The following is a 14541-nucleotide window of genomic DNA, read 5'->3' as shown; positions in this document are numbered from 1 at the left end:
AAATGTTTTGTACACATCTTGAAGCCCCTTATTATGTGATGAACTACTTAGATGAGTCATTCTGAAATCAAAACTCAGCCCAAGAAGCCATGAAACACAGGGTGAAAAAGATACAGGAATCTTGACAAAAGAATCAACGGTCAGAAAAATCGACTCATCCATTTTTAATTTTTTTAAAAAAAGACAATTTACATAGGGCTAAAGTGGAGGAACACAGGGTAATACATCAAAGTTGGGGGGCAAGTTGAATGGGGCAAAGTGGACTTCTCCCTTGCACCACCACTTGATGAACAGATGTCACAGTCCAGGTCCTCTTCTGTTTGACTGACACAGCTGCATTCCATTGCACCGAGAAAAGAAGAAGAAGCATCTCTTTATATCATCATCCACATCACCAATTTCTTTGGCAGATTCTCGCTCCACTTAATTATATACACGCTCTCCCTCCATTTCTCAACCAATTTCTTGCTCCGACAGCAACAAGAACCACCAGCAGCAAGCTAGGTGCGTACGTGCTGGATACAGGCGCCATGGTGGCCACGCTGTGCTCGACGGCCTTGCTGCTCGTCCTCGTCGCTCTCCTGTCGGCGGCCGGCGATGGCGCGGCGGCATTGGACGCCCAGGCCGCGTACCTGTCCCGGCTCAAGCAGGAGCTCGCCGGCCCGGCCATGGCGCGCTGGGACTTCTCGTCGGCCACGCCGGTCGACTACTGCCGGTTCCAGGGCGTGGTTTGTGATGGGACAGATGGCAACGTCACGGGCATCGACCTCACCTCGTGGCGGCTCACCGGCAGGCTCCCGCCCGGCATCTGCGCGGCGCTGCCGGCGCTCCGGGACCTCCTGCTCGCCTACAACGAGATCCGCGGCGGCTTCCCGCCGGGCCTCCTCAACTGCTCGTCCCTCGAGACGCTCAACCTCAGCTTCGCCGCCGTGTCGGGCGCGCTGCCGGACCTGTCCCCGATGCGGGCGCTGCGGGTGCTCGACCTCTCCGACAACCTCTTCTCCGGCGCGTTCCCGGCCGCGTCCCTCGCCGGCATGGCCTCGCTGGAGGTGATCAACTTCAACGAGAACCCCGGGTTCGACGTCTGGCGCCCGCCGGAGGCGCTCACGCGGCTGCGGCGCCTCCGCGTGCTCATCGTGTCCACCACGTCCATGCGCGGCGGCGTGCCGGCGTGGCTCGGCAACATGACGTCGCTCACCGACCTCGAGCTCAGCGGCAACTCCCTCACCGGCCGCATCCCGGCGTCGCTCGGCCGCCTCGCCAACCTCGAGTTCCTCGAGCTCTACTACAACGACCTGGAGGGCGCCATCCCCGACGAGCTCGGCAACCTCACGCGTCTCGCCGACGTCGACTTCTCCGAGAACCGCCTCGGCGGCGCCATCCCGGACTCGCTCTGCGCGCTGCCGCGCCTCCGCGTGCTGCAGCTCTACACAAACTTCCTCACCGGGCCCATCCCGGCCGTGCTGGGCAACTCCACGCAGCTCGAGATCCTGTCCGTGTACAAGAACCAGCTCACCGGCGAGCTCCCCGCCGACCTCGGCCGCTACTCCGACTTCAACGTGCTGGAGGTCTCCGAGAACCAGCTGACGGGCCCGCTGCCGCCGCACGCCTGCGCCAACGGTAAGCTCCAGTACATCCTTGTCCTCAGCAACCTGCTCACCGGCACCATCCCGGCGGCCTACGCCGACTGCCTGCCGCTCCTCCGGTTCCGCGTCAGCAGCAACCACCTGGAGGGCGACGTGCCGCCGGGCATCTTCGCGCTGCCGCATGCCTCCATCGTGGACCTCTCCTACAACCATTTCACCGGCTCGGTGCCCCCGTCCATCGCCGGCGCCAAGAACCTCACCTCGCTGTTTGCGTCCGCCAACCGGCTGTCCGGCATGCTCCCGCCGGAGATCGCCGACGTCTGGGGCCTCGTGAAGATCGACCTGAGCAACAACCTCATCGCCGGCCCGATCCCGGCGGCGATGGGGCGGCTTGTCCGGCTGAACCAGCTGTCCCTGCAGGGCAACCGCCTGAACGGCCCCATCCCGGAGACGCTCGCCGACCTGAGGAGCCTCAACGTGCTGAACCTGTCGGAGAACGCGCTGTCAGGGCAGATACCGGAGGCGCTGTGCGCGCTGCTGCCCAACTCGCTGGACTTCGCCGGCAACAACCTGTCGGGGCCGGTGCCTCCGGCGATGATCAAGGAAGGGCTGCTGGAGAGCGTGGCCGGCAACCCGGGGCTGTGCGTGGCGTTCCGGCTCAACCTGAGCGACACGGCGCTGCCGCTGTGCCAGAAGGGCGGAGAGAAGCGGGGGTTCGCCGGGAGCGCGTGGATCGTCGCGGTGTGCTGCGTGGTGTGCGCGGTGGCAATGCTGGCGCTGGCGCGCCGGTGGGTGACGCGGCGGCGGGGGTTGAAGGACGGCGAGCAGGACGGGACGTCGTCGCCGGGGTCGAGGGGCGGCGGGTTGTCGTCGTACGACGTGACGAGCTTCCACAAGCTAAACTTCGACCAGCACGAGATCGTGGAGGCGCTGATCGACAAGAACATCGTCGGGCACGGCGGCTCCGGCACGGTGTACAAGATCGAGCTGAGCAGCGGCGAGCTGGTGGCGGTGAAGAAGCTGTGGGTGTCCTCCTCCAAGTCCAAGCAGCAGCGGCAGAAGCAGCATCAGCATCGCGGCCATGGGCATGGGCATGGCCGTGGCTACGGCGGCGGCGGCGAGGAGGACGACAGCCGCGAGCTGCGGACGGAGGTGGAGACGCTGGGCAGCATCCGGCACAAGAACATCGTGAAGCTCTACTGCTGCTACTCGGGCGCCGACTGCAACCTGCTGGTGTACGAGTACATGCCCAACGGCAACCTGTGGGACGCGCTGCACGGCGGCGCCGGCGGCGGGTGGGGCGGCTTCGGGTTCCTCGACTGGCCCACGCGCCGCCGCGTGGCCATCGGCGTGGCCCAGGGCCTGGCCTACCTCCACCACGACCTCCTGTTCGCCATCGTGCACCGCGACGTCAAGTCGTCCAACATCCTGCTCGACGCCGACTTCGAGCCCAAGGTGGCCGACTTCGGCATCGCCAAGGTGCTCCAGGCCACCCGCTGCGGCGGTGCAGGCGGCGGCGACACCTCGTCGACCACCACCATCGCCGGCACGTACGGGTACCTGGCCCCGGAGTACGCCTACTCGTCCAAGGCCACGACCAAGTGCGACGTGTACAGCTTCGGGGTGGTGCTCATGGAGCTGGCCACGGGGAAGAAGCCGATCGAGCCGGAGTTCGGGGAGACGATGGACATCGTGCAGTGGGTAACCGGCAAGGTGGCCGCCGCGGCGGAGGCGGAGGCGCTGGACAAGCGGCTCGCGTGGAGCCCCTTCAAGGACGAGATGGTGCAGGCGCTGCGCGTGGCCGTCCGGTGCACCTGCAGCATCCCCGGCCTCCGCCCCACCATGGCCGACGTCGTGCAGATGCTCGCTGAGTCCGGCCCGCCGCCCGGCAGCCGGACCGCCAAAGACTACTCCGGCCAGAAACCCAAACCAGCTGAGGCCAAGTGAGCCGTGCAAGTGCAACTCAAATGATCTATTAACCATGAGTAATTATTAGTATAACTAAGAGTGAATCAAGCGATCGTCATCACTGATCCAGTTAAGTTATTAGGCAAAAAATAGTAGTAACTACAATTATAATAGCACTGCTACTACTAATCAAGAAGATGATTAGAACTAGTGGTGCAACTAAGTTGTTATAGAGAGATAGGAGAGGTAATTTTGAGGATGGATTGATGCAATTCAAGTTGCAAAGATTGTTGGATCTTGCACTAGATCGAGTGATATGTACTTACATACTAAGTGGAGTAGCTGCATTGCAATAATATTGCATAGCTAGCCCTTTATTTTTGGGGTCGTTTTCCTCATGGATCACTGAGATATACTCTACTGTACTGGGCTGCTTGGTGTTTAAGCAGAATCTGATGCCTCAGTGTGAGTGGATGGATGGACCTGTATAAATCTATCACCATTCAACAGCAACCATGCATATGCTATATGTATCATATACATATAAATGGATGGATGCAACAAAAAGTACTTGTGCATTCAGACTTTGAATTGTTCCTTTTCTTTCTTTTTGGATGCATGGACACCTTTTGTTCTCCTTTTGTGTGCCCTTTTATTTTGGAGAGTGATGGTATGAGGGAATAGCTTAGCTAAGGAAATGAATTGAGAAATACACTAAGTTAATCGAATTGCAAAAACGTCTTGTATTATGTTACAGAGGTAGTAGATAGCTGTTATTACGCTCAAATCATCATTTAGCCCTGCACACAGAGAAAAATATATGTTCTTTTGTTATGACTTGTGGACCAGCACATGTCATTGACACAAAGACACAATTCCAGAGTAATTTTTTCGCAACGACAAATAAGGAACATTTCCCCCCTTTGTTTGTGCATGGAAGTAGTTAGTTATGAGTTAGTAAAGTCCAGTTTAGCTACATGTCAGTTGACTGAGTTTTAAGTTTTGGGTCAGTCGATTTCTTGACCGTTGATTGCTGCTCCAAGATGCGTGCTAGTTGTTTTTTTTCCTGTTGTGTGATGTGTCCTGGGCTGGATGTTTTTCGATTGACCCCTATTTTGGGTTAGTCAATTTCTTGTTGGGCCGAAGCCTATTACATTTTTCTTATTAGGTTGTTTGCGTGCATTTTGACTTCTGTTTTTTGTCGGTTTTTATGGGTATATTTTGAATGTTGGGCAAATATAAATTATATACACATAAGTAATGTATAATTTGTGTGTAAATTGTAATTCTGTGAAATATGCACTATTATGTGCGACTATTCATTTGTTCTTAGATTTTGTTTTTGCAGAAGTTCCACTTTTATATGCTTATTCTAGCATATTTTTTAAAAAGCACAATTTTTATGTATATTTCACGCAAATTTTGTCAGTGTTTGTTTTAGATTCTTTTTCCCATTTTCTTTGTTCTTAAATGGTAATACCAATGCAACATATTCATTCTTTCTTTTGTGGGTATTAGTGCTTTATTTTTTATTCCAGATTTCTATTTCTATGTGTTTTTCCTTTTCCTTTCTTCTTTTCTTACATTGTTTTTTTGTGTTTTTGCTTTATTTTTGTTTTTTTATTTACATGTTTTTTTGGATATTGAGTGTGTGTAAATATATGCACACAAGTACTACATGTATACATTATATTAGAGTATGGAAATTTCACTACTATATGTTTCTTCTTACATATTATAAAAAGTGCAATTTTTGTACTAATCTTGACAAAATTTTAGTTTTAAGTTTTTATTTCACTTTCTCTCTTATTTAAGGGTAATATCAATGACATGAATTCATTCCTTCTTTGAAACCTATTTTTTATGTAAATTCTACTAGTATATGTTAGTTCTTGCATGGCTATAAAAATTGCAATTTATGTGGAAATTATGTGCAAATTTACCATGATTAATTTTTTCATTCCTTTCTTCCAAAGGGTGGTACCAATGCCACTACTTCATTCTTTTTTAGAAAACTTTATATGTGGGCAAATTATAGTAGAGTGCAAAATTGCAATATTATATGTTCGTTGTTTGCATATTACTTAAAGTGCAATTTCAGTGCAAACTTTATTATTTTCATTTTGTTTTAGTTTTTTTTTCATTTTCTTTCTTCTTAAAGGGTTTCATTCTTCCATACAAAACTCCATTGTTTTGATTTTGATTTTGTTTTTATTTTATTTTATTTTCTTTTTTTATAGGCAATACCAATCTCGTTCCACTAGTATATTTTTATTTTATTTTTTGTTTTTAGGGTCTGAGCCAGGGTGTAAAAAACTAAGTGCCTATCAAATAATTGCCCTCATAACAAGGATAAACACCCATTCAATTTTAGTGTAATGTGTGTGCGGTTCATACTGTTGTCTAAAAATTGCATTACTATAGCTTATGTTTGCATATTATGAATCAGTGCACTTTCCGTGCCAACCGTGTGCAATTTTCTATCATTATTTGTTTTATGTGTAGTCGAATATGCACGGTAGCTTTTCAGCCAACATGCCAAGCTACCTCATGTGCAGATGTGCTTCTAGGAACTACTAGTAAGGGGCAGAACTGTGTAGAAGTACCATACACGTAGGGGTGGGACTACGTAAAAATTACTATATACCAATATGCAGATGGTAGCGCATCACGTGACGACGTCATCTGACAGCAGACTCGACTGAAACGATTTTGGGTCAGTCGATTGACCCAAAGTTATTTCAGTCGACTGGGCTATAGTCGCTCCCAATAAAGTTAGCTCTTTTGCTAAAAAATAGTCCAGTTCTATTTTTGGCTGCAAGCCACAAAAATTGCATGTCTTAGGCTATTTTTACAAAATGAAAGCTTTATTATAGAAAAGCAGAGGCTGGGTGAAGGCATTCATATAGAAAATAATAGAATGCTGAGTAACAAGAGTGGAGAATCAAGGATTTGTAACACAACAAAATTCGAGTCACGCCTGCATTTGTCAACCACATCATTTTTTGTTTCCTTTCTTTACTAAACAACACTCGCTAAATCTGGGTGCAAGTAGAGTGTGCATTTTCATTCGCAAAGTTTGGGCATTGGCTTGGCAGTTTATCAGTGTGTCCTATTCATATTAATTTTATCTTTTCATTAGTTTGTAAGACTTTGTGATAATTGGATGTGTGCATATTTCGATGCAGAGGCCAAGAAGCACGGAGAGTTATTCTTCATTAACCTAATACTTTTTTATGTCACAAAAACATATATAAGACATTATCACGACAAATGTATTGATTATTTTGGACATGTTTCTGTACGGACGTAGATGTGTCTTTTATCAGACTAGTAAGTGTGCACGTCTCTACCAATATATAATAATTAAGCATAACATAATATAAGGAAAATCTAATACATATCAACCAAAACATTCTCATCAAAATATTAGAATAACTATCTTGGAAATTTGATGTGAAGTGCATAATTATTTAATATCCTTCCAGGAAAACAAAAATATTTTAAAATGTCCATCACCATTCTGGACAAGCAAACGCATGCACACAGGTGAATTATGAAGAAATTTGCTATTGTCATTGAAGTAATATCATTACACATGAAATGTAACACTTGATCCAAGTCAAGGGTTCCCATCATTTCCATGAAAAATATGAAAATATATCACTGAGAAAATAAGGTTTCATTGACAAAAAATAAAAAAAATGCATTGCAAGATTGCATATAGATAATTGTGTTCAGGATCTATGAATTAACAGTATATAACATCATCGGAGAACTTCCAACCATATGTGATTTCTTTGCATCACTCAACAATGTAGTAGGGAAGTGGCCATAATCTTCATGAGTAAAATAAGTAAGAAATATAATTGTGGCATAGACCCACAATTTGTAGGCATTGCCCTTGGCAGGCTTGAAACAAAAAAAATATTAAGTTGTGCATGGAAATTAAACTAACAAATGAAATACATATGAACAGAGTTTTCTAAAAATGACAATATAAACTGCAGTCTAGACTACCAAAGCGTTATAAATATAAGGTAACTTGCCCGGGGGAGAAGTGACATCCAACACGGGTCCTATGTGACAGTTAGATACAATGGGTAAACTGGGCCAAGCATCCAAAGGTCCTTTGGTTAGAGCAGGTCTACCCTTTTAGCCACAACATCCAAACCTAGTTAAGATCATAGAGTTGGGATTCACATGACAAAAGGAAAAATAATTACCTCCCCAATGGTACCATCCTCAAAGTCAGCATTGAAGGATTTAGGTATGTTGTCGAATGTCATATCCTCAGCATCATAATTATATGGACCTGGAATAAACCTAATGAAATATTAGATGCAAAAGCAAACATAAAAGGAGGAAAGCTAACAAAATCAAACACACGAACATGCAACAGAAACAAGCCATGCCAGATCACATTTGCACCTATGATACACATAAAATCACCCGAGTTTCCAAAGTAAGGGGAATGCAACATATCTATTGCAGTTTTCTTACAACAGAAATTGATTCTCATCTCAAAAGAAGTGCAAATAAAAATAGATCTTGTGTCTTTTATCACATAGTTTCGCTTTTTTTAGCTGCCAAGACAATGAAATTGTACATTGTTTAGAATCTTATTCCCTCCTTCTCATAATGTAAGAGTATTTTTGACACTGGCAAAGGGAGTAGTTTTCCTTTAGAGAGGACAAAAACTTCATTAACATAAGACGAAGATGGATGTTGGAACACAACAAAATCCAAGTCACCTCAGCATTTGTCAACCATAACTTTTGTTGTTTCCATTTCTTTACTAAACAACATTTGACTAATTTGGGTGCAAGTAGAGTGAGCATTTCCACTCGGAAATTTATGATAGTGACATGACAGTGAGCACATTACGATCTCACGAAACGATTGATTAATTAGTGCACGAGTGCAATGGATGTTGACTCAGTCTACCACAAGTAGGTCCATGATTAGTACTTCCACCATGGCATCCTTGTCTATCTAGCACACCGTGGCAGATATTGATATTTACTTCAAGCATGTAAATGCAAATGTTACATTTTGCGGTCAACAAACTCATACTAATACAAGGATTGCTCGCAAGCAAATTCAGAAATGAAAGAAGGCTACCGAAAGAACAAGCAACGGATTTCGCGCCCATCGTCCCTTGCTAAAGCTCATACGTTTTCTTGCTCTACCTAAGCAGGTTGAGTACGATGATCCTCCCTACCTATGTGTACCTCATACTTCTCGGGCAGTAATGTGTGTCCCCTCCAATGCTATTCCAGAAATGCAAAAAATAATATAATAATAGATGAATTAGAAAACTCAACTGTTCTTTGTGATTCTGTACCGCTTGAACTAACACAATTAAGATTTGGTATAACTACAAAACATCCCGAACAAGTTCAAGGAACAAGGAGCAAAGCATTAGTGTAAAGAAAATAAAAATCTTACGAGGCACATGTAAAAAGAAAAGGACATTTTGCAAATGTGCTAGAGACACATAATTAAAAACAGTTGTTTTGACACGAAATCACTTACCTTTGTCGAGCGGAAATCCAGAGCCATAAGAATTACTTTAATATATTGCTACAACAATTAACAATTCTGTTGAAAATAGTACTCAAGAAAAAGTTCTGTTGAAAATAGAAACACGAAAGGTTTAATTAGTTGCAAGCACATTGTGTTGTGCCATAGGCATCTAGGGTGTCCTTGATTCCCTCTACAGTCAACAGTACATATTGCCCCTCTATTGTCAACAGTACATATTGCCCAAGCAAATGCAACAATAAAAATCCGAGTATTGCTACCCACATGACAGTCTATGCATGATTTTATGGATGACTGAGTCAGCTATGCCTTTAATCAGGTCTGATGCATGAATTCACACCTTTAGATCATCGCTCATGCAAGGATCGTGCCAGGAGTACTGTGCGTAAAGTAGTCTAATGTGACTAATGGTGGAACAACGTAAGTAGCATTGGTAGCTGACTACCAACGCTAATTTCTAGGGATGTATTTGGTTTGTGGGATATCTCCCAGTAGAATAGGGATAACGGAATTTAGGTTACACTAGTGCAGAAGCGACCTTTAGTGCCGGTTCGTGACGGCCTTTAGTGCCGGTTCGCCAACCGGCATTAAAGAGTGGGGACTGAAGGCCCCCCCCTTTAGTACCGGTTCGTCACGAACCGGCACTAAAGTGCAAACATGTGGCACGAGCCAGGCCCGGGTGCGCGTAGGGCTTTAGTACCGGTTGGTAACACCAACCGGTACTAAATGTTTGATTTTTTTATTTTTCCTTTAATTTTGTGTTTTCAGTTTAATTTACTGATTGTTTTACATTATAATGAGTTGTTAAATCCATATCCATATTATACTTGATCACCTAATTAGGTGATCAAGTATAATATATATGGATATGGCATATATATACTCTAGCTAGCTAGCTAAAAATCATCGTAGTTGTCATTATCACTATTTAATCATCATAGTCATTACCGCTATCTAATCACCACCAACACTAGCTTAAAGAAGAAACATTCACTTGTACCAGAAGCAAAAATATCATCGAGTTTAACATGATTGTCAAGATATTATAAGCGTTCATATATAACACCACAAAAGCAAATCACTCTTAGAGATTAAGTTCAGAACGAAGAACACGGACATGAAAGGACAAGTACTAAGAGCATGAACTAGCTAAATCACTCCTGCTGCTCTCTCTCAGGTAAAATAGCATAGAACATATATAGTTCTCCTGATTCATCATACTGGAGCATGCAGATGAACCTGTCTCCTAATCGTGAGATGTGCTTCTCATTACTGCCCCCTAGTACTTCTCTGCGATCGTTAACAATTTTCCTCCAATCTTTCACTATTAAGCATTCATCGCTTCTAGAAATCCTGAATGCACTCATGTGCAATGCAGGATATCTTGGCCGTAAGCTAACAATTGACATGCGACCTTTAGTCTCGATCCCCTGAGGCACAACTGTCATCGGGAGTCCCTGTTGAAGAACATCGTATAGTACTTAATTAATTAATATACTTAGCAATGAAAGTTTAGCAAAAAAATTATGTATGCAAAAGATGCACTGAGGACAAATAGTAAAAATCTTACCATCATTCCTAAATAGATGTGACCGTAGTTCAATACGATCACTATTGGTCGCACGTTTTGAGTACTAACATTTCTAAGTCCAGGAAGAAAATTTGTCTTGACGGTATGAAGATCCTCAAGCCATGAAACATAATGACTTATCTCCTCGCAGTTTAGTTCAGCTCCGGGACAGTTGTAGGTCCTGTCTACCAAGCGCCGAACATGTTTGCTTGAATGGAAATAAGCTGTCAATAGAAATTAGTTGTCAATTATTTTTAAATAAGCAATATCAAAGACAAAAATATAGTTGTGAAGAACTCACATAATGGTAGAACTGGAGGCGTTTGCACATCGACCCATATGTCTCTATTACCTTCAATATCATCTTCCAGACGAATATCAAAGGTGATAACCATATCAGGCTCAAATGCATAAGCCTTGCATAGTGCTTGCCAAGTTTTGCATTCAAAATAGGTGTACGTCTTTGCATTGTATACTTTGATGTTAAAAGTATAACCATGCTCAGATTTCAGGTAAACTCTCTTTACCTCCATAGTTTCCATATCATTGAAACCTATCTTATTCAAGACAAAAAATCTTGCATGGCAGTGGATGCGCTAGTAGAATAGTGAAAATAAAAAATTATAAGTTAGGCAAATGAAGCATATATAAGTCATGCTTAATTATGAAAACAGACTTGTCGTTGTGACTTACTGTATCGAATTCGAAGGTCTCATCCAGCTTGATCCTGAATCGCCTATCATCAACAAGGAAATTTCTGTCGCACAGGCCGTGCTGGTCTTCACAGTATTCGCACATAATGAAAAAAAATTCGTCGTCAGACGACATTTCCTATATATGTTCATATATGCGAAACATTAAACACTTACTAATTCAATTAATTCAACTAATTCAACTAAGCATTTACTAAAAATAAACTAGTTATATTAATTCAACTAGTTCAAATAATCTCATATACCTAAATTTTCTTACTAAAAATAAACTAGTTATATTAATTCAACTAGTTCAAATAATCTCATATACCTAAATTTTCTTACTAAAAATAAACTAGTTATATTAATTCAACTAGTTCAAATAATCTCATATACCTAAATTTTCTTACTAAAAATAAACGAGTTATATTAATTCAACTAGTTCAAATAATCTCATATACCTAAATTTTCTTACAAAAATAGACTAGTTCTATTAATTCAACTAGTTCAAATAAGCATTTACTAAAAATAAACTAGTTCTATTAATTCAACTAGTTTAAATAATCTCATATACCTAATTTTTTTTAGTAAAAATAAACTAGTTATATTAATTCAACTAGTTCAAATAATCTCATATACGTAAATTTTCTTACTAAAAATAAACTAGTTATATTAATTCAACTAGTTCAAATAATCTCATATACCTAAATTTTCTTACTAAAAATAAACTAGTTATATTAATTCAACTAGTTCAAATAATCTCATATACCTAAATTTTCTTACTAAAATAAACTAGTTATATTAATTCAACTAGTTCAAATAATCTCGTATACCTAAATTTTCTTACTAAAAATAAACTAGTTCTATTAATTCAACTAGTTGAAATAATCTCATATACCTAAATTTTCTTACTAAAAATAAACCAGTTATATTAATTCAGCTAGTTCAAATAATCTCATATACCTAAATTTTCTTACTAAAAATAAACTAGTTCTAATTCATCTAACATTAACATTCTAACAATACAAAAATAAACTAGTTATATTAATTCATCTAAACAATAGAAAACAAAAAATAAGTAAAAATATATGTGTATGTATAGTACTGTGTGTGTATGTGTGTACGGGGGCGACGATCGAGGGCGGCGGGGGCGGCGATCGAGGGCGGCGGGGGCGACGGCGCGGCGGCGTCGGCGATAGATGTCGTCGCGCGAGAGAAGTGGAGAAGAAGTGTCGATGGAACTGATTTTTCGTAAGTGCCATATATATAGGAGGGGCCTTTAGTACCGGTTGGAGCCACCAACCGATACTAAAGACCAATTTTGACCAGGCCAAGCGGCGAGAAACGAGGGCCTTTAGTACCGGTTGGTGGCTCTAACCGGTACTAAAGGCCCCTCCATTAATACCGGTTGGAGCCACCAACCGGTACTAAAGGCCGTGCGCTGCCACCCGCGGTGCGCTATTTTTAGTCCCACCTCGCAGAGCGAAGGGCAGCCGCACTTATTTATAAACCCAGCCGCGGCTGCCCTTTCGAACTCCTCTATATAGCAGGCTTCTGGGCCTAACTCCGGCGCGCTGCCCTGTGAGCCTGATGGTCCTTATGGGCATGAATTTGCACAACCTAGGTCTGGCAGGCCCACCGGGCAGCGCCCCAACAATTTTTTTATATTTTTCTCTTTTCTGCATTATTTATTTTCTTGTATTTATTTTTGAGTAATTTTTTATATAGTTTTTTCTTTTCTGCTTTATTTGTTTTCTTCTATTTATTTTTGAGTAGTTTTTTTTGCTGTATTTAGTTTCTTTGTGAATATTTTTGCTTTATATAATTTTTTTCTTTTCTGCATTATTTATTTTCTTGTATTTATTTTTGAGTAATTTTTTATATAGTTTTTTCTTTTCTGCTTTATTTGTTTTCTTCTATTTATTTCTGAGTAGTTTTTTTTGCTGTATTTAGTTTCTTTGTGAATATTTTTGCTTTATATAATCTTTTTCTTTTCTGCATTATTTATTTTCTTGTATTTATTTTTGAGTAATTTTTTTATATAGTTTTTTCTTTTCTTCTTTATTTGTTTTCTTCTATTTATTTTTGAGTAATTTTTTATATAGTTTTTTCTTTTTTGCCGTGACCCTCTCTACTCTTTCGTACATGCTATGCGGGTGAAATGATGATACCTTCAACATTTTCAGAGTTTGTTTTGTAGTGATTTTTATTTTCACGGTCATTTAGCTCTGATCTAAACAAATCGGTGACTGAAAAACAACGAATAATGTCAGAACGTGTTGGAAGACCAAATGCTACTGAACACAGAAAAAATATATTGATTAGTACCGCCTTTCAGCCAAAACGCGCTACTGCTACAGAGAAGTACATAAAAAATACATTGATCATCCGAAACCGGCCCTGATACTTCGAAAGAGATTGTCCACAAGAAGTCCGGAGTTCTAATAAGGTATTAAAAATAAAAAAAGGCGCAATGCTCGTTAATTAGCTTCAAGCCTTTCGGAATAGGGTAGACTACACTGCACATAGCTCCGTGCAATCTATTCTATCCCAAAAGGCTTGAAGCTAACCAACCTGCAGGTGAGCATTGCGCCTCTCCTTCTTTGTCTCTGCACTCATGGCTTATAAACCGCTCCTACTGCCTCTCTCCTAGCGAGGTGGGACTAAAAATCAGCTTAATAAGAAACTCTAGTACCGGTTCATGCCATGAACCGGTACTAAAGGTGTTCGTGGGACCCACAGCCTGACACAACATCATTAGTACCGGTTCATGGCATGAACCTGTACTAATTGTTGCCCACAAACCGGTACTAGTGATGTCCGCCCGCCTAGCCGTTGGAACCGGCACTAATGGACACATTAGTGCTGGCTCAAATTCAAACCGGCACTAATGTGCTTCACATTTGACCCTTTTTCTACTAGTGAATTAGTTGTCACATGTTTGGTTTTTGGGTGAGGAGGGATATGGGCAGCTAGAAGCCTCGAATATTCCTCTGAAATTCAGTTGCGCTCATCTGCCAAAAACTAGCGGATGGCACCAATAAACCTGCTTCTGTATCAACATGCTCATTCACGAATTTGGTGAGATAACGGTATTATGGAATAACTTAGCTAGGGAATGAACCGAGAAAGAGTTAGATGTTCCACTTTGTCTCTTAAAAATCCTCATTTAACCTAGCAAATAATAATGGGAAACGTACCATGCAATTTCAAAAAAATTCCTACGCGCATGCAAGAC

The 14541-nt window shown here is 42.5% G+C and overlaps 1 protein-coding gene across 1 annotated transcript; it reads left to right on the top strand.

Moving 5' to 3' along the window:
• Positions 1-480: 480 nt before the first annotated feature.
• On the top strand, positions 481-4002 carry LOC123110109 (receptor protein-tyrosine kinase CEPR1-like). Its single transcript, XM_044530552.1, has one exon. The coding sequence runs from the start codon at positions 531-533 to the stop codon at positions 3531-3533; it is 3003 nt and encodes a 1000-aa protein (XP_044386487.1). The 5' UTR covers positions 481-530; the 3' UTR covers positions 3534-4002.
• The last annotated feature ends 10539 nt before the right edge of the window (positions 4003-14541 follow it).

This window comes from Triticum aestivum, chromosome 5B, assembly GCF_018294505.1.
Source record: "Triticum aestivum cultivar Chinese Spring chromosome 5B, IWGSC CS RefSeq v2.1, whole genome shotgun sequence".
Classification (NCBI taxonomy): domain Eukaryota; kingdom Viridiplantae; phylum Streptophyta; class Magnoliopsida; order Poales; family Poaceae; genus Triticum; species Triticum aestivum.
This window is presented reverse-complemented; position numbering and strand designations above follow the sequence as displayed.

Excerpts from the sequence above, each read along its gene's own strand:
- LOC123110109 (XM_044530552.1), top strand. The coding sequence starts at position 531 with ATGGTGGCCACGCTGTGCTCGACGGCCTTGCTGCTCGTCCTCGTCGCT.